Source organism: Aphelocoma coerulescens, chromosome 3 (genome assembly GCF_041296385.1).
Source record: "Aphelocoma coerulescens isolate FSJ_1873_10779 chromosome 3, UR_Acoe_1.0, whole genome shotgun sequence".
Lineage (NCBI taxonomy): Eukaryota > Metazoa > Chordata > Aves > Passeriformes > Corvidae > Aphelocoma > Aphelocoma coerulescens.
The window spans coordinates 17,229,781-17,256,006 of NC_091016.1; the positions used below are offsets into that span (position 1 = coordinate 17,229,781).

Consider the following 26,226-nt stretch of genomic DNA (forward strand, 5'->3'; position numbering starts at 1 on the left):
ATGAAGAAGGGGTCATTGGGACCACCTTTGATCCCCCCAATACGCAAGGCAGTGAGTCCCCCTGTGAGCAGTGCGGCAGCGTCTGTCCCAAGCTCTCTGCAGCTGGATTTCCAGGAGTCCCCGGAGATGAGGTAAGCCAAGGTGTCTGCTGCTCCAGTGTGCTGTTCCTCTCGCTCTTCTTGTTTTGTGAGGTTATTTTCCACAGTCATCTCTCCCATGTATTTAGGCAAACCTCCGTGTATTCCCCATTTTGCCCATCTGTGGTGATCCAGCGCAATGGCAAACCCAACACCATATGCCCTAAGAGCAGAGGTGGTTGTGGGGAAGAGGAGGCAGGGCTTAAGAGCTCCTCAAAACAGGTCCTCTGCTGGAGGAGAAGACTTGGCTGCTGATTCCCTCTGTGGTGTTTGTGGTGTCATTTGGGAACTGTATTGCATGGATCTGGATACTGCAGTTCTTTGAATACTGTGATCCTTGACTGTCAACTTCTGCGGCCATGAGAATATGTCAGGGCAAATATTGGCTACTGAGGAGGTGTCTGCAAATTCAGGTGCTGCTTCTGTAAATGTCAGGCGTGACTTCTCTGTGCCTGGGCCTCCACCGTGAAACCAGAGCCCAGATAAAACTTGGGGTACAGATGTATAATCTGATCGATGTCTAGTATTTCGATCTGGGCTTAAGATCAAAGAGGGCAAGGTGCTAGAGAAGAGTTATAGGACTGTACCTGATGCAAAGATATTAGCTTGGATATAGGTGTGAGAAAATGTAGCTGTCAAGCTTATCCTAGTGACAAGGATAAGGAAGGAGTCACAGAAGTTGCAATTGAAAAGCATCCGTAGGGCTTTTAAAGTGCAATCTGAATATCCTTACCTAGCAGCTGAGATGAAAAAGGCCTTTTTGTCCTTGAAAGAGCAAGCAGGTGTACTGTCATTCTCAGGAGAGAGCAGTGCTATGACCCCATGTAGCCCGAGACTGTCACCAGTGTAAGGCATGAGCAGGCAAAGTCAAGCTTTGTCAGGAGAACAAAAGTAGCTGCCCTCCATACAGACTTGTGTCTCAGCTCAGCAGCTCTTGCTGCTTCACAGAGGCTGTAGGAGCCACTTGGCTCCAAAAGGAGAGAACTGGGCAGGTCTGATGCAAGTTGAAGAATGACTGCTGTGTTTCAGCCGGAGCTTGGCAAGCTCTGTGGGACTCCAGCAACTGAAAGCTTAAGGACAATTCATCAGCTTTGCAACTGGGTTTGCAGTTGGGTTGGTTTGCAGTTTTGCAGTTGGGTTTATGTGTTGCATTTCCTCCTTCATCAGGGGGACCATGCTAAGAAGGTTTGCCTCCTTTGATGCTACACACATTCCATGCCCTTCTCTTTCTACCTGCTCATATGTTCTTTTCTCCTTCATTTTCTCAAGGCCAAGATCCAGCAGCAGAAGCAAAGAGAAGAACTCTGAACATGCAAGTAGGTACAGGGCATGTCTGCCCTAAAATGACCATTGGAATGCTGACCCAGGGGTGGCATTGGGACAGTTTGGTTGAAAACCATCCTGGTTTAAATTTCTTCAAATTCCTTTCAATTCCTTGATGGGCTCAGTGGACTCTCCCAGAGCCTGGTCACTGGGAGTGTGCTCCGGTGGTGCAGTGAAAATTACTCCAGGAGCTGCACTGGTACCTTGGGGCTTGGGAAATGTGCCACAGGAAAAGAAAACATTCCTCTCCATCCTGCACATGCCTTTCATCTCCCTGCACCCTTTCTAAGGTCATAATTAGTAGAGAAAAAAAGACATTTAGCATGAAAGGAGAAATGTTCCCACTCTTTCCTCCTGCCTTTGAAGGGGGACACCTTCCCTTGGGGCAGTTTCTGTGCTGAAGCCTTTGCGATCTGAAGGAGATTCATGGACATTGCCTGGTTTTGCAATGGGGAGAAATAGGGAAACCTCCTTAGACAGAAAGGCCTTGTTAATGTTCCAATTAAGGGGAAGGAGACTTCCAAATGGATGCAGCCTATGCAGGACCAGAGTTTGTCATCCTCTGACAGCACAAGCCTAAAGCCACCTATGGCAGGTTCACGATGGCAAATCTCTTCCCCGACTCTCTCTGCCCGTGTCAGTAGTGCAGGCTGAGGCTGGGGGAGGAGATGGCTTCTGCCCTGTCCCCCCTCCCTGCCTTGCCTGAGCCCTGACAAGAAGAGTTGTGCCAGACAAAATGCGGTGTCTGGTGCATGTGTGTCAGCCCCTGCTTTCAAGTTCAAAGCCTCAATGACAGTGGTGTTGTTCCTTTGCCATCTCTGGGCGTGGAATGATAGGAGAGGTGAGATTTGAAGGAACAATTTTGCTGATGCAGAAAAAGGGATCAGATCCACTGGTCCCTTGCCTCAGGGTTAGTTCTGCCAAATCCTTGGCAAGGCCCCTTTGGAATGACTCCGTAATTGCTGATATGCAGCTGGAATGCTGAATGCATCTGGGGAGAAGTATTGCTGAGTATGTAAGGTGGCATTTTAGCTGGATTAATTCTGCTCTAGAAATGAGCTATCTCATTAAAGCTTACCTGTTACGCTTTTATAATTGTGCTGACCATTCTACAGGGGAAAAAAATCCTGATTTAAGACAGTGATTCCTTTTTACTGCCCTGCTGCCACATGATTTTATCATCGGTGGAGGCCTGTACAGAATGATTAGTTCTCTGAGTTTTAAAAGCTCCGTTGGAGAGCATTTCAGATTAACCTGCCCCGTGCCATTTCCATTAAGAAAATTTTGAATTGTCAGGATTAGCGAAGATCAGAAATGTTTTGAGGCAGGTCATGTTTATGTTGGGTTTGGGTGTCTCTGCAGGAGAGAAAGCAGGGAATAAACCCCTGGAGCAACAAAGCAGAGAAAAGCTGGAACGTTTGCATGAACAATGTGCTCCCTACAGATATGGGCTGCTTGAATACTGGGGACATCTAATTTTGATTGCAAATCTTCTGCAGCTTCTAATACATGGTGCCATTGTTTGTGTCCCAGCACTGCCTTTGTTGTAAAGAGAAATAAAAACCACCAACAAAACCCAGCCGAGAACTGAGGGGGAGTTACAGAAACAAAGGCCTTGAAAACTGGCTTTGGAAAGCAATTACTTCCTAGGTGGAATTGTCAAATTCTAGAGACCCCCCTGTGGGTTGCCAACTGTTTGGAAGGAAAGGGATCCCTTCCAAGTAGTGGATGAGCCATGAGCAGCACAGAAGCAAAGTAGTGGAATGTCTCTCTCCTGTCCTGCCAGCTCCATAGAGTTCAGAGCAATTATAGTGATGCTAGCCTCATGAAAAATAAAAACAAAGCGATCTTCTCAATATTAAAACACCCCTCGAGTGCCTCACCCATTAGTTGTGGTGATTGTAAAGGTGGGAGTTCAACTAACTCACTTCTTCCCTTGTACCTGATCTACAGCTTCTTCTGAGTCTACAACAAAAGCCCAGAGGAAGAAAAAAAATTCATGGTGTGTGATAGGACCTGGGATGCCTCTGTTCCCAAGGGACCTGGCTGAACTTTTCGGCTTGGTGCCAACTGACGTGCGGAAGCCCGGCCTTGGCAGTGCAGGTCTCCGCTCGCAGCCTGCTCAGGGGGCCTTGGCCCAGGAGCCCCGGCAGGGGCAGCTGAGCAGCGCTGCCCCCGGGGTCACTGCCAGGGAGGACACGGTGAAGGCTGAGCATGGCTCAGCCTCACAAAGAGGTAAGGCGGGAGCTGGGCCGCTCTCTGGCGGGAGGAAGGCTCTTGTGCCAGCCTAGAGAGCCTGGGCACATTGCCAGGGAACAGTTCTGCCCTGCATGTGCCCCCTGCAATGAGCTGTGCAGCTCCCAGTGCCCCGTGTAGCTGTAGGGCTGCTCAGCTGTGGGGCCGGGAGAGGAGCAGGAGGGTGCGTGTGCAGCTGAGCCATTCCTGGAAAGCACAGGGCTCTGGGCTCCCTGCTGTCCCAGGGCAGCCCGGAGGCCAGGCTGTTCCTGTGCTGGCTCTCTGGAAGTGGGTCAGGGTGTCTCCCTGGTCTGCCTCAAGTGGCTGCTGGCAGGAGCGTGTTTCCCTGTGCAGCTCTTTAGAAGTTACCTGGGAATCTCTCCAATGAAATAGTGTACCTTCAGATACTTTATGTTGGTGGCATTGTGGCCTCTGTCATATTTTGTGTCTCCACTTTGCACTTGGGACTGACTGCACTGCTCCCAAGGAGGTTACCCTGGAGTCAGTAGTTTTTCCCTATTAACTTCCCAGATGCTCTTACCTTCCAAGACCTTGCCCCCAATCCAGAATAGCCCTCCTTCCTCAAAGCCCATATCTAACTCTTTTTTATTATTAAGCAGACCATTTTGCAGGGAAAAAAATCCTGATTTAAGACATTGGTTTTTTGCTACTTTGCTGCCATGTGATTTTATCCTCTGTGAAGCCATGTAAAGAGTGACTCATCCTCTGAGTTTTAAGGGCTCTGTTGGGGAGTATTTCAGAACGAGTTACATTGTTCCACTTCCATTAGGAAAATCAGCCTTTAGTCAGACTGGCCTGAAAGTGGCCCAATCTCACACAGTTTAGAATGAAAATCCTCGGGAAAAGCAAATGATCCCGTTTCAAGAACACAATTCACATTTGGCTAACACTCCTGCAATCATAAGCTTTTCTTTTTATGTCCTCTAAAATATTGCAACAAAGAGAAGAAAATATTGATCTAAATGCTTACAGGTATTAGAACCCAGGAGTTCTTTTAGGACCCAGGAAGAAGATGTGTACTAAAATCAGCATGAATTAGGGCAGATAAGAATCTCTGTCAGGAGCAAGCTCCGTCTCTGCCCTTCTCTATCAAACACAGCGGCTCTCCAGCACCCAGGGGTGAGGCCTTCATCATGCAGGAGGTTTCACTCTGCTGGCCAACAGAGCAATGCCATGTCTGCTGCCAGTGCACTGTGGCAGTAGCCCATCCATTGGGAGAGGTTCTAGGCATATGTACCTTGCTGCTCTCAGACACAATCTCTGGGCCTTATCAGAGCTCAGCAGTCTGGAAGCTGTCTTGCCTGTTGCCCAGCGTGGCGCTGTTGGGGGCTTGAAGTGTGCCAGAGATTTACAGGAACCTTTGCTTCCATTAACAGGCCTCCCACTGAGCCAGGCCAAGGAGACGGATCACCCCACCGGTGCTGGCCTTACGAATGCCGAAGCCCTGAAGGATGGCTTTCGAAAGGTGAGGGATAAGGACAGGGATGAGCAGACTTCCTTTCCAGTGACTGTTTAGTGTTTGGCCCAAAATGTCCCTGAAAATCATGATCTTCCACTCTTGGGGGATGGGGATTCTCTTGGGAATATATTTGACAGCTCCAGAGCAATTGCTTGGCTATTTCCAGTGGTGGCAAGGTCACTGGTTTGGAGATGGTGCTAAGGTCATGCCAGAAGCATTCTTTATGTGCAAAGGCCCTTGTAGAGAAGTTCTGAATGGCAGAGCAAGCTACACATCAGTGAATGTGGGCAAAGTGCATCCTCGGAAGCACAGAAGCAAGGATTCTAATGCTGAGTGTAAGCAAGGCTGCAAAATAAAATGGGAGAGTTTGATTTTTCCTGGTTACCTTTCTTGCTGTATCTCACAGCCCTCTCATTCTCAATTTTTCCGCACATTAACATCAATGTTTCTGCAACTTGTTTTCACGTGACTCCTCTTTTTGGCCTCACAATCTCCGAGAGCAGCTGAGTCCTTCAGAAGCCAGAAGTGAGAAACGGCTGCAATTCCTGGCCATGAGTGTTAAGCAACAGCTAATCACCCCTCCTTGCTGCGTATTGCACATGGTTTTTATTCTTCCTGCCATGTAGGAAGGGAACTGCCTGCCCACTGGTCACGTGGGCTCTTCATCTGTCTTGGAGCACTCCTGTGATTTTCTTGCTTTAAGCAGGGCCTCTTGACATAGGCTGAGAAACAGTACCTTGGAGCAGTGGAAGGTTATGGCAATAAAGCGTTCCACCTCACTGTGTGTAATTGCCAAGGTGAGGACAGGAGACATTCTTCAGAAACCATTGGAATGTACATGGAGCTGCATCAAGGACTGTGGAACTCGATGGACTCTGTGCTCCTGATGAGATGTTGTGTCTGGTTTGTGTGTCTCTGCTTACAGTCTCTGATGCATTCCCATTGCATGTAGATCCGTGCTGCATTGTGCATTTTGGCTCAAAGGAACTTAGAGCGGAATCCAATGGGGCCTTTGGAGACAGAGATCAAGACAAAGAGAGAAAAGGAAACGTCCTTGCAGCTGCTTCCACAGACAGTTGACCCCGGGGATGCAGCTGCAGCAAGTAAGTGGTTGCTACACCTGGGGTCCTTTCTGATCACTCGCTTGCCCTCTGCACAGTGTTGCCCTCAGACCGGGGGGCTGTTACACTCGCATCCAAGTGGGAGTTTGCATAGGATGTATTTCCGGTCCCCAAAGAAAAATGGAGAGGCATGAAGTGTCTTGCCCAGGGCCTCACTGAGTCAGTAACAGAATATCAGCTTCCCACCTTCCCCTCTGAAGTCCTTCAGAGTGTAAAATTCTGTCTTGCAAAGTACACTGGGGCTTCAGACTCTCTCCTGGCTAGCAGCCTCCAGGAAAAGTGGGTCCAAAAGAATGCTTTTCAACCAAGGTGCAACATGGAAGAAACAAAATTCAACTCCTTCTAATGAAAACCCCAGAGACCCTTCTCCCACCACTCCCTGCTGAGGAGCTGGCGCTGTAGAGCTGTGCTGAAGCCCCGAGCCAGTGCTTCTGTTGTAGCCCCAGGAGCAAGCAGCGTTCCCGACTGAATCCCGGCTGAGGGGCTCTGACTGCAGTGCTGTGTGCGCTGCCCCAGGGCAGCAGCAGGGACCTCAGGAGGCAGCACTCAGCCCGAGGGCATCACGCAAGGTTATCTGCGCTTTCTTTTGGGAACTTCCCCAGCCAGCCTCTGAAACAGGGAAACAAAAGAAAAGCAATACTGGGGTTTCCTTGTTTCTTCAGGGAAGCATCCCTGCAATTTGGTTTTAAACCAGAAGAGGGTAGATTTCGATTAGATATTAGGAAGAATTTTTTTATAATGAAGGGGATGAAACACTGGAAGAGTTGGCCCCGAGAAGCTGTTGTTGATCGATCCTTGAAGGTGTTCAAGGCCGTGTTAGATGGGGCCCTGAGGAACCTGCTCTAGCTGAAGATGTCCCTGCTCATGGGGGCTGGACTAGATGGTGGTTAAAGGTGCCTTCAGACCCAAACTCTTCTAGGAGTCTGTGATTCTGTGATCACTTTCCCATGGTACTGTGCCACTGTTATACTTGAAGTTCGTTGGGATAACAAAGAGACGTTACCCAGCTCCAGCAAGTTTTCTGGGCCTTTCCATTGTCAGCCTCCACTCCCAAGCTCCTCTTTGGTCCCTGCAGGCTTTAGCCTACTGCCTGTCAATGGCACAGCTTCCAGTGTGCAGAGAAAACACCCTGGTAGTGCCTTGAAGGAGAAGGTCTTGAGGAAGCAGGACAATGTGCCCTTACTGCCCAATAAGCCCATCATCCATGGAGACGGCAGCTTCCCACGCAACTCCTCAGGTAAGCCTGCTCCACAGCAGCCTTTTCCTGCACCGGTTTTCCTTGCACAAGGAGCGCAAACCGCCTCCTGCCTCAGCCACCACAGCTGGGATCTTGGGTTCATAGCCTGTGCTGAGAATGGACAGCAAATCTACTCTTGAGTTACTCCAGCTCGGCAGTACTGGAGCACTTGGTTCTTAGAGATCCATTGGAAAGCTGAGCTGCATAAAGTAGTGGTAAAGACCTAAGCTCTGGCTTTTGCCCATCCTGATAGACCAAACTACAGCACTGGTGCCAGGAGGCAGCTGTAACTGCAGGGATGAGCTCGGGGCAGTCTGGCAGGGTGTGCTCACTGTGCACCTCCGAGTACCACCACGATCAACTGTCCGCTCTCCATCTTGGCCCTCTGCCTGTGCTGCTGTCCGGCTCTGCAGCCAGCTTTCCTGCTCTCCCAGCAAGGGTTGTCTCTGCATGGCAGTCAGCCACTTGGTGCAGCCGTGCTGCTGCTCCCAGAAGTGCCCAATGGCTTCTCGCTGCTGCCATCCCACGGCCTGCAATGCCAAGAGGGAACAAGCAGCGCCTCCTGTGTCACCCCACCCAAATACAGCGGCCTGTGTAGCAGGTGACAGCCAGGAGGGGCTGCCTGGTGCTCCCAGGCTGTTTGCTGCCCGCCGTGAATACACAGCACATAGTCCCTAGTGGCTCTTGCCTCTCCTTTGAGGGCAGCCTGCCTGTGCTATGATCCTGAGTAGGGTGAGATAAGAAGAAGGGAGCTAGGAATGATACTTTGAGTGCTCTTTTCTAGTGATGCTACTTCCATGGTCACAATTGACCAGAACTAGCCTGACGTGGCTCCCCATTCATATTGAATATAGATGTGTACATCGACATCCTTCTGCAGTGACACCGCTGATGGCAGTGACAGGGCTACATCAGTGACAGCCAGATTAGCTCCCATCTGAATATTCTAGATTCTGTGCAATATTTAAACTCCATCATTTGAGACAGCTCAGATGTTTCCATGTACACATTAGAAAACGACCTGTTGAGTGCATGACATGAAATTTATGATGAACAGTCCTTTTGATGACAAAGGGGTTTCATAAGAAATGGATTTATCGTCTGAATTTTCTCATACCTTGTAAACTGACTATCAAGAGATTGTGTCTGCCCACAATTTGCATCTGTATTTAGGTATTCTTATCATCAATTTGCATTTGGAAGGCTTTTTTATCAACCATCTGGGCTAGAGATTCCATTTTTCCACAAGAGAAAGCTTAGGCTTGCACAGTGTGCACACAAGTCCATTTGATGACAAACAAATTTCACCTCAGCATCTTTGAAATACAGCCAGTATGTACTTTACTGAAATAGTAAAGATTCCTGATGCTTAGAAAGAACAAACTCCATGAACTACTCCCTTCCCAATAGCAGGCTGAAATGTAAGTGCACTCAGCTGCCCTCTGTCTAGAGCAGTTGAAGTCAATGGGAACAGAGGCGCTGTGAGGTGTGAAGGGTCAGGTATCGCTGTTCCCTGGTAGTTGCTCTGAGGGGATTCAGCCGGGCCCAGCAGGGCTCGGTTGTTCAAGGCTCGGCTTGGTGCTGTCACGAGGCAGCTGCAGGTCTTTCCTCAGGGAGTTGCAGAGTGCCTCTGTCCTCAGGGCTCGGGGAAATCAGGGCGCTGAGACAAGAGAGGCAGCTGAGGGGTCCCTCCTGGGGTAGCAAGTCCTGCTGGTGGGCACTGTCTCACAGGGAGTGGGAGCTCTGCGGCCTCAGGAAGGTGCCGCTGGCTGTGGTACCTGTGGCACTCGGGAGCTGGCACTGTGTGGGCAATTGTCAGGTTTAGCCAAGGAGCTGTGCCCAGCTGGGGGGGGCTGGGAGAAAGCAAGGAGCCAGAGAGCAGGGAATTCTCTGAGCCAGTGCCAGTTTGTACCTCATGGAAGCCTGGCTGGGAGATGGGGCTGCAGGCCGCTCCATGGCGGGGTGCCTTGCCCGGGGCTGCAGCGCTCAGGGCTGACCCTCTCCTTACAGTGACCCCGCAGACGGCCACTGGTGCCGAGCGCCGAGAGGAGCCGCTCCGTGGGAAGGGGCAGAAGGACGGAGCCTCTTTGGAGCCACAGCAGTCCTTGCTCGAGGCACTCTCCTTGCTCAGCAGCGATGACTGGTAAGAAAGGCCCCGTTCCCTCTTTCTCCCTCTTAGCGTTAAGGTAGGTGAGGAGAGTATCTTGCTAGTGCCTCTGAGCCCCAACAGCCCAGAGGGCCGAGGGGCACCAGTGAAACCACTCCAGAGCAGAGAGAGGATAAAGATTTGAGAGCAGCCTTTTCTTGGCCTTGCTCTGCAGCAGTGCTCCAGCTGCAGCAGGTCCGTGCTGTTTCCTCGCTTTGCCTGCTGCTCTGTGGAGCTGCAAAGGAAATCTTGAGGGAAGAGAGAAAGCTGTGGGACAAGGTGATTTGCTGGCTGAAGCCAGAAGCAGGATGGCAGCAGTTTGGAGTGTAGAGATTTGGGTGCCTCGGGGCCCAGTGGGACTGAGTAAGATTTGTCTCTGGCCCCACTGCTGGCAGCAGTGGCAGGAGTCGGGGTCTGCCTGTGACCTTCCGCATGTGAGTCCCAGGAGCAGCTACAGGGAGTTCTTCTTGCTGAGAAATGCACTGAGTTGTGCCATAGAGTCACTCAGCCTGTCATTAGTCCTGAGGGGCTCATGGCAGAAGAGAAGGAAAAAGAAATAAAATCCTCTAGGAATCTTGCACTTTTGCAATTCAACTGTTTCCTTCTCACTGCTTCATATGGGCCTGAGATGTTTTGTCAATACTCACAATGTGTCCCAAACTTAGACACAGACAGAAGGAGGCCTGTAGAAGCCCAGAGGTGGAAACCCCACAAATGTTAGGTGATATTGGTTGTCTTTTTGATGTCTGGGTTATCATCTACTCACTGCTTCATTCACACTGCGATAAGGACTCCATTCACCCTGGGATAAGCAAGAAAAATCTGCCACGATGCATCTCCTTGTGCAGTCGCCTTTGCCCTGCCCTTTCTCTTCTGCTTTCTCTTCCCCATTTCTGTTTGGTACCCTGTGAGGTGCAGAGAGCTTCTGCAGCTTTGGGGGGGTCCGGGTGACACTCAGGGATGCCCGTGGCATCGGTCGCCAGCCCCGCGCTGCAGCCCCGATGCATCACGCGCCTTCCTGTAGCTCAGGTCCTGCACAAAGCAAGTGCTGAGAGAGGGAGTTGTTTGCACCTTGTAAATAACATGTTGCTGTTGTTGTAGGTAGGGGCTTTGGGGAAAAGCCAGGCTTTCAGCTGTTCTTGCCCTGGTGTGGAATCTTCTGGGGCATCCTGCTGCTTTCCTGGGGAATGTGTGAGGTGGAGTGGAGTGGGTGACAGGCCTAGATTGCAGAGTGGAAACTCAGCTACAGAGCGCCAGTGCAGACTCTCACTGCTGAACTGCCTGCTGGGGCTGGCAAAGAAGGAAAATGCCCCAGACACAGCCCAATGGCACTGTGTCTCAGGGACAGGGACAGGGAGGTGACAAGAAACAGCAGCATGGCACGGTCTCACAGCTTCCATGTTGGGAAATAGAATTATTGGGATCAATAAAAGAACTGTGCAGGCAATAGGCCTGGAAGTTTTAGGCTTGTGTGTGAGAAAACTTTCCATGGGAAAGTCCCTGTGTGAAAGATAACAAGCAGGCCTGAGAAACAGAGAGGGAGTGAAAAACTTGCAGCTGTACTATCCGGGATTGAATGAGGGAGATGAGCACTGAATTCTTTTGATCCTAACAAGACTATGGAAGCTTGCCAATGTAAGTCCAATTATGTAGAAATAGAAATGTGTTTTGATAAGCTTTAAGCCACTTAGGAGTTAACAAGCTGGTATACTATATAAGTGCCTTTGGACTGCTAATAAATGGAGTTTTATGGAGTTTGCTTTATCAGCCATGTTGGTTTGGGCTGTTTCTCTCTCCCCCCACCGGGGCCCGGGCTCCTCATCCCACTGAGCTTCTAACACTTCCAGGAAGCACTGACATAGGGACTTCATGTGCCAGAGACTTCAGAAAGGCTGCCTTGTTAAACGGCCACAAACGAAGACTCTGAAACCCCTCTATTTGCCTCTTGGATTTGTGTATGCTTTTGACAGCCACAGCAACCTGTGGCAGCGAGTGCCACGATTTCATCAAGTACTGCCTGAAAAGCACCTCCCTTTGTTTGACTGAGCCGCCAGCCTGGTAATTTCAGAGGGTGCTGCCTAGTTCTTGGGTGGAGAGAAAGTCAATCTTTTTGGTACTTGCCTTTCAGGGAGCTGAAGGAGAAGGGACTCTTCAGCATCAAACACCTGGCTGAGTCCCACTCAGAAGTCCTTCTTTGTAGACTTCGTGAGGTTTGCTTGGCACTTACCAACGAGGTAAGAACATTGTTCTGAATCATCCTCCGTGCCTCATACACGGTGTGTAGAGTAGATATGTGCCTGTTCATCTCCCTGTGTGCTCAGGGACTGCCTTCATTTCTGTTTCTAGACCTTATATTTCTCATGTCTGTCAGCTCTCTATAGGATCTGTGTGCACGTGTAGCTCTATTTACTGCTAGGTCGGGCACTCTCGGGCACTCTCCTCTTGGAGCGAGCTGCCATTATCATGCAACGTGCAAATGCAGAAACGGAGACACCAATTATGTTATTTGCTGCCGTCCAAATCTCTGCCCAAGCTGTGATTCAACCCTGCCAATTAGTCTGTAGACTTGAGCCTGTGTTTTCTGTTTCCTGGCTGAGGGCTTCAACTGCTGCTGTTGCTTTTTCAAACAGGAGTAAATGACTCCTTTGTCTTTATGGCTTGTGCCTTTATGGTTTGAGAGCAGCCCTTGCTTTAATTTGTTTCTTTGTTTTTTGAATAAAAGGGCCTAAAACCAAAGCAGTGGACATTACAGGAGAGTTAAGTAGAACACTTTAAGTGAAATAATATGTTTCAGGCCTGCAGTAAGCAGGCCTGAGGCCTAGCACAAGTTGGTGCCAGAGTAAGTGCCTTTCTGTGCTTGTGCTCTTCTGCTCTGCCTGTGCTTCTGTGTTCCCCAGGACACAGCTGGAAGTGTTGTCGTTTCCTGGGACTTTTGTCTAAGGCAACTGGTTTTCTTTTCAAGGTGATTCTTATGTTTCCCCTCATGACTTCCCCAGGTGACCAACCTTCGCTCAAAGGTGTCTTACTGTGCAATCGTCACTCTTGGAGAGCTCTTTGTGACCTTGCAGAAGGACATGGACTCGGAGGTGGATGAGGTTGCTCGGGTCCTTCTCCAGATGGTGTGGAACTCCCCAGAGTTTGTTCAGAAAGCAGCCAGTCAGACCCTGGGAGTCATGGTGGAGCATGTGACTCCTGCACGAGCAATGACTGCTCTCATGGACAGTGGAGTCCAGTAGGTTCTTCTTGTCTTAGTGGTATTCTTCACCTTCTATTGTGTGTGGGGCAGAAGGGCTGAGAGAGAGAATGGGAATGGTGGGAGGGAAGGGTCCTGTATCCTGCATCTTCTGTGAACTCAGTGACTCTCCGATCAACCTCACTTCTTTCCTCTTGTCACCTATTTCTGCCCTCGTGCAGCCCATTAGTTGACAGAATCACAGAGCTGAATCAGAATATGCTGAGTTGGAAGGGGCCCATCAGGATCATCGAGTCCAGCTCCTGGCCTTGCACAGAACACCCCAAGGGTCCCACCATGTGCCTGAGAGCGTTGTCCAAAGGCTTCCTGAGCTCTCTCAGGCTTGGTGCTGTGACCACTGCCCTGGGGAGCCTGTTCCAGTGCCCAGCCACCCTCTGGGTGAAAAACTTTTTCCTGATATCCAACCTCAACCTCCCCTGACTCAGCTTGCTGCTGCTTCCTGGAGTTCTCCCAGTCTGTCCGAGTTGCCTAGATGTGGTGAATGGCGGGCAAGTGAAAGTGCCTGCAAAGGCTAAGGATAGAGCCCTGTGGTTTTGTGGGAAGAGGGACAATTGCAACTGCAGCTGTGAGCGCTCTTTGATATTTCACAGCCCTAACCACAGAGGCCCTGGGAAAAACCATGCATCCTCATTATGCCATTCCCTTGAGAAGTAAGGAGGGTTCTTGCTGGGGCATGGAGCACATGGGGGACAACGTGCTGGGTGTGGCACAGCCTGCACAGCAGGTGCAGCTCCTGCCAAGAGGAGTCTTGTATGACTGTCCTGGCCTTAGAGCCCCCCTTTCTATTCAAACTGATGTCTCATGTTAGCCTTGAGATGATGAATCACTGTACAGGCACCTTCACAGGCCGACTGCCATGGGACAGCTGAACCAGGTGCTGCCTTAAGTGTTGGTGCTGGGCCTGATAGTCCCCAAGAGACACCCTCTAGAACAGGACAACCTGGCTAAACTGACTGCCACCCTTTCCTCAGCTTTGGAAAAGGGGGAAACGTTCAGATGTATCTCTTGCCAAGCCTCACAGAAGAAACCGGCTGCATTGCTGGATATTCTGCAACTTCATGTCCCACAGCGTGTTTTCCCTGCATTTGTTTTTTTTCCCAAGGTCTGCAGATTTGGGGGTAAATGGGTGGAAATATCCTCAATCCTGCTGCAGCTGTCTGTGTAGCGGCTGGCCCCTGATGGGTCAGCCTGGCTTGTCTTTAATTTCCCTCTTTCTCCGAGTGAATTTGGGGAAAGACATTGAGTATCAGATAGTGCAGGGAGACTGAGTTCCTCGCTCTTGCTTGCAGGCAGTCCTTCTGTACAGGGCTAACTTTGTGTTTCTCTGAGGACAGAACCTTCTACAGGTGTCCCAAGTGTCAGGGAGAATCCAGGCCTCCTTCCCCCAGCAATGACAGGGAGCATGCTCTGGCCAAGGCCTGCGCTGTGTCCCTCTGCTCCCTGTGCCCCAGTGTTTGCTCTCTTCTTCCCAGGAGCCGCCACGTCCAGGTGCGGAAGTGCGCGGCCCAACTCCTCCTGTCCTTGATGGAGAAAACTGGAGTCACGAAGCTCGCAGGAACGCCCAGGGCTGAGAGGCTGGCGCACGCGGCAGGGACGCTTGCTCAGGACTGTCACGAGGACACGAGGTAATGATCTTCATTTCCCCTCCTAAAACAGGAAAACTGTTGGGTGTCTGGCTGTAAAGGGCAAAACCACAGAAGAGTGGAAGCTAAAGGAAATATTAAGTTACCTCACTGTGTGGATGAGGTTCACAGAGTCACGGAATACGCTGAGTTGGAAGGGACCCATCAGGGTCATCGAGTCCAGCTCCTGCTCGTGTGCAGGGCCCTCCAAGGGTCACTCCATGTGCCACACACTCCATGTGTCCAAACGCTTCTTGAGCTCTGTCAGGCTTGGTGCTGTGACCACTGCCCTGGCTTGTCTGGGGAAATGACTGTGCTGGGGAACCTGAGGTTGTCCCACAAGAGGGAGCATTGCCAGCTTCCTGGGACTGGAATGAGTCTTTCCTGAGATCAAAAGAGCCATCAGATGAGGCAGTCAAACAGTTTTGCTTGGCCTTAGGTGCACAAGACAAAGCCAAAATGTTGGCTAATGTTCATCACTGAAGGATCCCATACATCTCTTTCTCATTAACTTAAGACTTTCCTAGAAATATTCCAGGGATCTTTAGCCAATGTATTCAGTCTTTCTAAACCTCTTCTGCAGATTTCTATAATGCTGTTATCTGGGGCTGAATGACCTCCAAATTGCTTCTTGAAGAAAACTGTGGTTTCCTAGTGGCAAAATCAACCCAAACCACCAAAATCCCCTTACTTTGAGGATTAAATTCCCATTAATAGCTGCCAAGAACGCATGAGCAACTAGCTGCCCCTGTGCATACATATGGTATAGAATAATCAAAAGCAAGCATGAGGCATTTGGTCCTGGCTTCCCTGCCAGTTAAAGAAAGGCAAATGACTGTGCAATGGCAGCAAGGCACTGCTAATAAGCTCTGACTCAAAGCAGAGGTGTTTCGCTTGTTCCCTGGGATCCTTCGATGCCACAGAAGCGCACCCACAGTTTCAGAGTGAGATTGTATTTTCTGTTGCCCCACGTTCTCCTCTTGCCTCTTGTGTTCAGCTGACAGCACTGTGCAGTGACAAGTGGAGGTAAATCTCTCTCTTTGCTGAGTAGGTAATGCCTTCTCATGCAGGTATGGCAGCTGCTGAGTTTAAGGTATCAGCTTATTCTGTTAACACTCCTCCTTTGTTTGTTCACCTTTCTTTCTTTCTTTCTTTCTTGTGTTAGGCATTATGGACAGGAGATGGTGAAAATGATGCTGAATCACCAACAATTTAACAGGCTTTTGGAACAATCTTTTTCCACCCGTGACCTGGAAGATATTCTGACAAGAATTAAGAAGAAAGTAAGTGCTTGGTAGGAGACATGTCTCCTTTGTGCAAGTATTGCCACTGCTGATATGAGATCAAACATACCTAATCTTATCTCATTCCTTTTCTGCCGAATCATTTTGCTCCTGGGAATGAACTGTTCATCCTCAACCTGTTCATCTGCAGAGCACAAAGGAACTGATAGATAGTATTAGGGGAAAAGTGTAGTATTGGATATTTTGAATATCGGCCACAAACAGGGAAGGGAAAGAGGAGAAAATGGGTTTACATTTAAGCATAACCCCCCACCCCACTATCCCTACTCTGCCCCCAGTGACGCAATTAAGTGAGAACAGTGCTTCTGGAGATAACAGAGTCTTTGCAAAAGACACAGGAAGCAGTAGTGCCAAGAAAATTTCCAAATATACAAAAGATGTCCCAGTCAATCCCAATTACTACAATTACTGTCTGTCTTCTGGCAATACTGCCCTGCTGTCATGCCCTGTGGAGCTGGAAGAAGCTTGGTGAATTCAGCAGCATCCAGTGGAAAATCATTTGTTTGCCTGGAGGTTTTTTTATTCTTTTTACCTCCATTATAGAAGGGAGTGTGCCTTTGTGCAGCAACAGGGAGAGTGAGTGTGGAACCAAATCAACTTCCAACACAATGGGCCAACCTCCAAAGAGTCCAAATTTTTCTGCAGCTTCCTTTAAGAACATTCGTTCCCTACCAGTTTGCATTATTCCCATTTATGCTCAAGAGTAATGCATTTGGGATTTTAGACTGCTGCTCAGTATGGTAGCAGCCATAACCTGCCTTGGGCTATTGAAAACAAAGAGTTGGCATCACTGAACCTCTGGCCTGTTTCCTTCTGTAAGTTCCGAAATGTTTGCCTAAGCCTTGGTAGCAGCGATCCTGGTTCTAAGTTGTGTTTTAAACAGGTAATTTCCTATTTTACATTCTAAAGATCCATGGGGTTTCTTTATGCCTTTGTAGGGGATGGAAACGCAGAAGGCTGAGCACCCATCTGTCCAGGAGCCTGTGAAGAAGAGGAGCGATGGCTCGAAGAAGCCCCAGGCCACATTGCCTTCTAGTAAACGGTACTGAGCACTTTAGTTAGATGTGACAAAGCACATGACAAGCTTTACATGTCTCTTCCTCAGGAAAATCTTTCCGGTGGAGATGACCTGTGCCAGAGATTGTTTCCTTTCCCTACAAATGCTCTATCAAAAAATATGTCTCCTTCTGCATTACTCTGAACACAACTTCTCTGGAAGGGTTTCCACAAAAAATGGGCGACAAAAAGACACCCATCGGTTGCAGCTCAGAAGATCCAGTGCAGTGGCAAGGACAGTGCTGTGGAGGCTGTGAGAGGGCCATGATTCCACTGCCTCACTTGGGACAAGTAAATTCAAGCAGGGTTTTTTTCCTCTGCGAGCAGTCTTTTTCAGATGGGGGTTTTGATGAGAAGTCCCAGTCTTGAAGCAAGATGCCGTTCCCCAAAATAGCACTTCCCATGCATGTGGTTTGGCCTTCCTGAATCATGGTTTTCTTACCCTCAGACAGTACCAAGATGAGTAGTAAGTAGCAAGCCAGTTCCTGAGCAACTTTGGTCAACAGGTGTGTCAATGTGGACGTTTTGTCTTGACATTCCTGTCCTTCATACCGTTTGCTTGATGGGCAGCATGTTTGGTTTATTTCCCCCTGTGCTGCAATCAGCATTTGAGACAGGAATTTGGTCCTTGCTGTCTCTTCCTGCCAGTGGGAGAGCTACTTGTACCTGTTGTCCACTGATAACAGAGGGGATTTATTTAGCTCTGTCATGCTCAGCGCTGGCAGGAGAGTGACCACATGGCTCAGTAGCATAGTCAGGATCTTCCCATGCTCATGGAAGAGACCGGCTGATCCAAGAGAGTTGTTCCCAGTGGGCTTGTTAAGCTGTGGATCTAGTCTCTAGGGAAGCAATCATGTGAGCGTAGTGCTGGGATGTCTGGCTTCTGTTTTTATCCCTGTTACTGATTTTCTGGATCCTTCAGATATGCCCCTATCCATCTGTTCAGATGCATCTGAGCTACTTTTCCAGATTGTCATGCCTGCTGTAGAGACACTTCTCCAGAGGGATGAGTTTCCTTATTATAAGACACACACCTCCCTCATGACGAGGCATTTAAACTTGGAAGTAGCGTCTCTCTTTCCTCACAAAGCAGTGCGACATGTGTACCTGGGAAGCTGTCTGGAGATAAGTGAGATGCATCTCATGCGTGGTTTTCCTGAGTAAGCACTGGTGAGAATGTTGCTTGCAGATTGTCTCCTGTAATGATTGTGTAGCGGGATTGGTTTGTAACCAGGCAGAAACACCAATTTAGTGTAGTGGTTTGGTCCAAAATACTCATTACTGTTTACCTTCTGTGAGATAAGAATTAGGAGAAACGCAAAGCAGGCACCAAACTTGAAAGAATATAAAGAAGTTTATTAACAGACCTAAAAGAAGAAAAAAAAAGTCATACCACACCTTCAGAACACTTCTCCTCCCCCCACCTTTCTGTCTTCTCCCAGTGACAATGTAAAAAGACAGCCCTTGAGATGTTCAGTCTGTTTACCACTTCCATAATAACCTTGTTCAGTCCATTTAGGAAGAGGAGTCTCTCTTGCCCATGCTATGAAAACATTATCACAACGAGCCAGCCGCCCGCGTTGGTTCTCTGCTCGCATGCCAGTCCCTTCCCCCCGACTTGCATCTTTTCCCACAACTGCTTTTGAGGGTCCACTCCTGAATTACCGGGGTAAAATTTTAAGGTTGAGCCGTTCAGAAACAAAAGTTCTCTTCACCCATCTCTGGGAGCATTTCATCTCTAAGAATAGAGGCCCTTCTCCTTCCCTGGGAGCAAAGGGTCTTCCTCATCTTCCTCTTTAGGATTATCTCTGGGAGTATCTCTAGGAACTGCGGTTTTCTCCTTTTCCATTTGGAGCAAAAGTCCTCATCGCTTCCATCTCTCCCTGTTCAAACTTCTCATGAAATTACAGCTGCGTCAGCATCTGCTTATCTCAGCGCAGGTGCTTTTGCTCACAAGTACAAGTTGAACGCTCCACCCCCCATGCCTGCATAAAATTACAAGGGGTACTCTGATCTACCATAGCTTCATAACAGAATTTCAGCTTTAAGCATCTCCTCTTTCTCTTCCCTCCAGTTTTCAGCTCTTCATAGCACTAAAAGGCTTAATCTCACCTAGGCCTTGCAGCTGGAATGTGGCTTATCACTGTTGGTCACATGACCTCTGCCAGAAAGCGGTGCAGCTTTAGCTGAATCTTGGCAGCACTGGAGAGGGGGAGCCCAGCCGCTCCGGCTGCCCACAGCCCTGCTGTGAAGGGGGAGGGGGGGGTTCCGCGGGTGGAACAGGGCCCACCGGCTCCAGGATGGCCGTGGCCTGGCCCGGCCTGGCCCGAGCAGGGCCTGGGCCGGGCCCGCTGTCCCCTGCACGGGGCCCGCAGCCACCTGTCCCAGCACTGGAAACAAGAGAGAGAGAGTCTGCCTCGGGGTTTCCTATTCTTAAGTGTGGACCACAGAGGTGGTCACAACTTTAAGTGGCTTAAAGAATTGTCCATATTCAAACTGGCCAGCTGATAGGTTCTGTTAGGTCACAGAGGAAGCTGTAAGCACCCCTTTGCAAGAACTTCCGGGACTATGCTTGCTAACCCATGACAGATTGTCATGAGGTCTCACATTGTTTCTTAGATCAGGATTTTCTAGCTTGAAATCACATCATTAGGAAACCTCCGCAAGATGTTCTGCTCACAATTAACTGAAGGTATGATCACCAACAGGTCCTAATTTGGTTTTATTTTCCAGGGTGAAGTCTACCTCTGATGAGCGCCTCCTACGCCGCCCAAAAGCCCAGGTCACGTTACCTCTGGCTGTGAAAGAAACGGAGCCACTCCAGAAGCTTTACAATCTCCTGGAAGCCAAGGAGTTTAAGACACGGATGGAAGGAGTGGCACTCCTCCTAGACCTGTGTAAAACCAGCCCCCAGCTCGTCTCCACTAACACTGTCCAAGTATGTAGGGTGTCTTCATTGTTCCTTTCCTTTAGCTCCTTTCCCAAGCCTGTAGCAGGAAAGTTAATTCAGTGTGTCTTGGCACTACATCCTGGCTGTGTGGGACAGGCTGGTGCCTCTTACCCTGAAATATTTAATTCAGCTCCACGCTTCAGGACAAGTTATTTCGGTCCAGATATATTTGTCTGGCAGGTGCCTATTGATGTTGTTCATCAAATGAGGACAGAGTTTTCTGCTGGTGTAACTTCTGCTGTCTCCTACTCCCACTTGGGTTAAGTGAAGGGAATGCAGCCACTGAAAGCGTGGCAATTATTCTCTAGACAAAAAAATGGGTTTGGATGGGGAAGAGAAGTATCAGGCTGGGCAGGTTTAAACCAATTTTTTTCAAAGGATACTTCTGTAAACTCCGACTTGTCTTGCACAGGCACAACTCTGGCTACTCGTTTCCATCGGCATCCCTATTCCTCTTGGTAAAGACGGTGCTCACCCTTCTTGGGGGGGTCGTTTTTTTCTCTTTGGAAAAGGAGGGAAATGGCTAGGGACAGATCTCTTCCTTCTCCTCCCAGGAGCTGCTTTTTCCCTTTGTCCAGAAAATGGTGCCTGATAATGTGGCTGTCAAGGGACTGAACCTGCTCTAATGAGAGCGGTACAGCACATTAAATTTCAGAAGTCTACCTGCTAGGTAGATCCAGACAATTGGTCTGGATCCTGGAAGAGTTGATCCGAGCCCTGCACTTCTCCAGACACAGGTTCTGAGACAGACGGAACAAAACCTGGATCTCCTCCAGCCATAGTTTTGGCAAAATCATAACTGCCCTCAGAACTTGAGACAACTGTGTAGAAAAACGGGCATTGTAAATATCTGGTTCCATACTTGGAAAGCAAAGATACTGTTTTGCATCAATAAATGGGATTAATTTAATGATTTAAATGTGGAGAGAAACACCATAGGAACTATTCTGTCCCCGCCCAAACCTCTTCAAAATATATGAAAATCTTTCAACCAGCATGAGGTTGCGCAACCATTCCAGTGAGTGGCCCACAGGAAAATTGTGCAAGCAAGTGCTGACCTGACAGGAAGGATCACTTTCATCTTTTACATTGCTGAGTGCTCATTTCTACATCCCTTCCTCAAACAAGGACATTTTAATCCAGCTTTCATGTTGTTTGTTCTCTTCACAGATTTTTGATTATTTTGTCCCGAGACTTGGTGATACGCACAAGAAAGTGAAGCAGAGGGCGCTGGACGTGCTGGCTGAAATCCTAGGCGTCCTGAAAGATGCCTTAAACCCGGTGATCATCTGTTTGGTTGAAGGAATAACAAACAACCTAAACTCAAAGGACCCCGGGGTATATGCCGCAGCTGTGAAAGCGCTGGAAGCATCCATGGCTCACTTAGGTAAGGCTGAGCCCTGGCATGGACTCTCCTCAACTGTGTCTCTGCCTCTGCAAGTCAAGAGAACGCTGAGTGCCTTGACAGCTGTTGTTGTCTGTGGAAACCTCCAGCTGACATCCACCAGAAGCTGTGCAGGTGCAGTCCTTACGCACCAGTCCCCCAACAGGCCTGAATGTGCATCGGCATTTCCCAAAAGTCCCAGGAGCCCTTGGCTCTGTGCTGCTTGTCTGAAGAGGAAGTGCTGGACTACAGCTTTGCTGGAATTCAGGGCCAAAGGGATGTTTGGAGTTTGCCTGGTCCCCATTTGACTTCCCAAATGAATAGCTTTGCTGTTGGCATGAAGGGACGCCGGCGCATCAGAACCTCTGTAGAGCAGCCTCCTGGGAGGCTCCACATTATAGGCATTAGCTTCATTAGGACAGCAGGATCAGTTCTTTACTGCATGCTTGCATGAAGATCATTTGGGACCTCCTTTTTGTATCTCATGCAGGAAAGGAGCTCTTAATAATACCCTGCTACTGAAACCCACACTGGGGTGTAGCTCTGTAGTGGTTCCCAATGAAGCAGATTGCCTGCTTTGTCACTGCCAGCCCTGGTGACCCTGCGAGGGACCACAGTTCATCCCACACACGTTCTGTCTCCAGGAAAAGCTTGCCTTGGCTTATTAGAGTGGTAGGACTGGAGGCTTGCAGGACAATGCAGGCAACAGTGTCTAAACTCAAACAAGACCCCCAAAACCGCAACAGATAGGCACAAGGAAAACTAAAATACATACGACGGTCAAGTATTGGGAAATCAGTTCATTTTCCAGTCTCTCTGCCAAGATCTGATTTCACAGATGTTACAGAAACCCACAGGATACTGAGGCACTGAGCAGTAATAGCTCTTGTATGAGTAACTTGGTGTCTTGTCCCTAGATCCACACAGGTAACCTGCAATTTAAAAACAGCTTATCCTTCAGGTGGGAATGGATGTGTGAATTTTGGAGCCTTCTCACCCTTTTCCAGAGGGGAGGGAGAAGATCACTTCTGCAAAGCTCTGGGATGCAAAACCTTTTCACTGCTTACATGTGATTGAACTCTTGAGGTCCCTGATGTGAAATGTTTTACATAGCTCCTGGTACAGCAGACAACTTTGGATTTATAAATGTGAAAGGAGAGCTTTTCTTTTGGAATTTAAAATCCTCCCAAGTAGGCTGGAAGGAAAGAAGAAAAGGATTCAAAAATCGGCAGGAATTTCCTTTCTTTTACAAAATGTAGTTGCCCCTGCCCTTTCCCTCCCCACTGTCCTTTGTCTTATGACCTCAGAAGAGAGAGCAGAAATGTGTGTTTCCCTTGTAGATAAAGTATCACTGATGAAAGAGTTCAGCCACCGAAGGAGTGAACTGAAGGGCCAAGCTCTGCTGGATGTCACGGAGCATCTCTCAGGTATGGCCTCCCCTTCTAAGCCAAGAGGTCTTCCGAGGCAGAATTTACAGGGAATGCCAGTGAATAGACAGGTCCAAATCAGGAGGTGCTGAGCTTGTCCCTCCTGCCCAATACCCATGGAAGGTGTATTGGGCAGGTTTTCCCTGGCTGCTGCAGAGGTGTGCAGCATCTGAGATGGGGGCGGCGCTCGGCCTCGGGGCTGAGCTCTCACTGGGGCATCTCAGAAGCCTCCTCCAGGAAAGGGAGGGGCTAAAAATTCCCAAGCTGGCTCCTCTCTTGGAAGCTCCGGGACAGCTCTGATCCTTTAGGGGAAATGGTGGCAAATGCTGTTTCAGGGGATCCATTTGTTTTGTCCTCACAGAATTCTTGCTTTGCTCTTGGAAAGTTTTGAGGTGGAAGCCTGCAGTGCCTGGGGGTCACAGCTTAGGTCAAAACTCAGCCCACACGAGCCTAACGAGGCCCGGATTTTGTGCAAGGCAGCCTTTGGGGGCAGAGGGGCAGAAGCAGAGTGCTGAGGCTCCCTGCCTGTGCTGTCAAAGTGCCATTGGACTGAGCATTTCAGGGTGTGCAGTCAGGGTCTTCCTATGTCAGCACTGCCCAAAATGCTCCAAATGCAGCTGATAATTGATTGCTCAGAGGAGCTTGCTATGTCAGCAATAGCCAAGGGATGGAAAAATGATAATCTCAATATATGCTAGAGAAGACAGTGTACAGCCTTGCTTTATTTATAGCCTTGCTTTAGCTGGGGCTAAATCCACTGCTAATTATGCCAGCATCTTTAAATGCAAGGTTTAATACACTTTGTGTCTTCATTCTGAATCTCAAAAGGGCACCTTCAGCGATTGGAGTGTCAAAGGCCCTTTACAGAGCATTTGAATAAAGTAGATCTCCAGGAATAGGGAATTTAGTTTTGCAGCTATTTTAATCTCTTTTTCAAATAAAGGAATTCAACTGGAATTAGGACTTCTTTAGAAAGAGCAGATGCTCTCTCTGAGATTTAGTGGCAATCTCTCTGAGATTTCTCTGCGCAAGTTGCGTAGTGACCGATGTCTTTAATTGCATGTAAGCTCAAATGAACTCCCATTTTAAAATGGGTACCGTAAGCCTTTTCCTGCTTAGCAGAATTGGTTTTAGGTACTTTCAGGAGCTGTTCAAATGTTGATGACTGCTGGTGGATTAACAGCATAGAGAAAATGAAGTCTCTTCCACCACAGAATAATAAATGGCGACTACATAACATTTTGCCTGGTCAGAAAATAAGAATGGTCCCCAGACCATATCAGGTTTTGATCTCTCAGCCAGATCTGCCATGCAAGGAGCCTGTTGGTAGTAGATTTTTGTCTGTGTTTGATACAGTTCAGAAAATGAGCAGAGAGCAGGCTTTGGAGACAGCGGGAGAGAACACTTGTGTTTTGGTTACATTTCTGTCCCCTGTGTAGCATTCTTCTCTCTCTATTCCCCTATTTCAGCGCACATTGTAAGAAAAAATGCCATTAACATTGTGAGGGGAAATGCCATTAAAATTTGGAGATGCTCCAATGCCATGGCAATGGGGTCTGGCTAATTACCTAAGACAGCCTGAGGTTTGAAACAGCTGTTTGTTAGAAGCCACAAAAGCCTTCTGCCAAAGACACCGGCTAGTCACTGATGTTTCAAATCCAGCTGTCAAACAGCACCCATCTCTGGTGGGCTGGAGTTTCCAAGTGTGGTCTAATACTGCCCTTTGCCGTGTGCCACCAAGCAAAGGGAAGAGCCAGATGAGACTTTTGGCACTTGACATCAAAGGTCACAACAATGGAATCATCCCTTTTATTAGAAATCTCTCAACTGCCTCTCTATGGTGCATTTCAAAATCTTTGGCATGGGTTTCAACAACTTCTAAATGGAAATAAACGGCAATTTGACATTTCAGTCACTGTTCATGCAGAAATAAATTGTGGAATGATTTAGTAAAGGTGTGAAGTCTGCCACAGGTACAAGGCTCTGTTTGGAGAAATTAGTCCTGAGAGCTTGGTGGTTCTGTTTCGGGGATGTTCAGCTGCTTTGCCCATTTCTGGATCATGAGGCTCTCACTGTTATTTCACTGATCTTAGCCAGAGAGACTCCCAAAATCACAAGTAGAGGTAGATCCTTGTTTGCATTAAGGCTGGTGGTTAAGAAGTTTGTGTCTCTCTTCCGGCAGCGCTTGTGGGATGGGTTTATCCCAGGAGCCCCGAAGTCGTCCAGCGCTACGCCCTGCCCGTGCTCTGGTCCTTCCTGGGGAACAAGGCGCTGCCTGTCCGAAGCGCCAATGTCTGCACTGTGGTCACCAAGCTTGCCTGCGCCCTCTACAAGGTGATGGGCGCCAAGCTGAGGAAGCATGCTGCCAGCCAGCCTCCGCACGTGCAGGAAAACGTCTCCAACATTTTGGGCTGGTGGAGTGTTGATGACCTGTAGAAAGATGACAAAGTGCTGCGTTGGACACCTCCGGATGTGACTTCTTAGCTGTGCCAAAAATGACAGAATGCAAAGGAAGGGTGTGCACCTGCCCCCGCTCTCTCCACCCCCCTTCCTAGTCGTGGCATGGGGTGCCTGAAGCAACTTCCGATTGAGGACAAGGTGAAGGCTGAGCATGGCTCAGCCTCACAAAGAGGTAAGGCGGGAGCTGGGCCGCTCTCTGGCGGGAGGAAGGCTCTTGTGCCAGCCTAGAGAGCCTGGGCACATTGCCAGGGAACAGTTCTGCCCTGCATGTGCCCCCTGCAATGAGCTGTGCAGCTCCCAGTGCCCCGTGTAGCTGTAGGGCTGCTCAGCTGTGGGGCCGGGAGAGGAGCAGGAGGGTGCGTGTGCAGCTGAGCCATTCCTGGAAAGCACAGGGCTCTGGGCTCCCTGCTGTCCCAGGGCAGCCCAGAGGCCAGGCTGTTCCTGTGCTGGCTCTCTGGAAGTGGGTCAGGGTGTCTCCCTGGTCTGCCTCAAGTGGCTGCTGGCAGGAGCGTGTTTCCCTGTGCAGCTCTTTAGAAGTTTCCAGGTGGTCTGTCCCATTAAATACGTAGCTTCAGATGCTTTAGGTTTGCATTGCGGCCTCTGTTATATTTTGTGTCTCCACTTTGCAGGACTGACTGGCTACAGTCTTATCAAGAAGTTTTCCTTGGACATTTCCTATGTTCCCTAACCGACAAAGCCCTTGCCTCCTATCCAGAAGAGCTCTCTTTCCTCGAGCTCAGGAAGAAGGTGCTGCCTGTCCGAAGAATGTTTGAAGATTTGGATTTATACGTTAGGCTTTGTAGTTACAGATGTACATATGTTCTGACATGTAGATGTAGGTTTGAATAAATGTGTTGTGATTTTATCTTTTACATTTTGAAAATAGATTTTCAACAGTATATCTTTTATTTTGATTTTTTCGGTTTTAAATAAAATAATTTAAAAAAAACCAACAAGCCGAGAATGTGAGACCTGCTGGCCTAGAGGTTGTCAGAGTGCAGCTGACTCAACAAGCCACTGTCTCACGGTATTCTTACCTCACAGGGCCTCTCCTCTTCCTCTTTTGCCATGTTTTCTTCATGTCATTTGTG

At 49.0% G+C, this 26,226-nt stretch overlaps 1 protein-coding gene across 1 annotated transcript; it reads left to right on the forward strand.

Moving 5' to 3' along the window:
* LOC138107039 (TOG array regulator of axonemal microtubules protein 2-like) lies at positions 1-25,823 on the forward strand. Its single transcript, XM_069008373.1, has 18 exons — positions 1-131; positions 1,407-1,453; positions 3,414-3,695; positions 5,093-5,181; positions 6,128-6,278; positions 7,372-7,533; positions 9,544-9,676; positions 11,808-11,913; positions 12,676-12,911; positions 14,405-14,557; positions 15,720-15,837; positions 16,797-16,900; positions 19,648-19,852; positions 21,035-21,251; positions 22,589-22,675; positions 24,858-25,107; positions 25,231-25,307; positions 25,765-25,823. Exons 1-18 carry the CDS (start codon positions 1-3, stop codon positions 25,821-25,823), a joined length of 2,607 nt encoding a protein of 868 aa, XP_068864474.1.
* Positions 25,824-26,226: the final 403 nt, after the last annotated feature.

Excerpts from the sequence above, each read along its gene's own strand:
- LOC138107039 (XM_069008373.1), top strand. The coding sequence starts at position 1 with ATGAAGAAGGGGTCATTGGGACCACCTTTGATCCCCCCAATACGCAAG. Across the intron at positions 11,914-12,675 it reads GCTTGGCACTTACCAACGAG|GTGACCAACCTTCGCTCAAA; the intron begins GTAAGAACATTG and ends TGACTTCCCCAG. Across the intron at positions 22,676-24,857 it reads TGTCACGGAGCATCTCTCAG|CGCTTGTGGGATGGGTTTAT; the intron begins GTATGGCCTCCC and ends CTCTTCCGGCAG.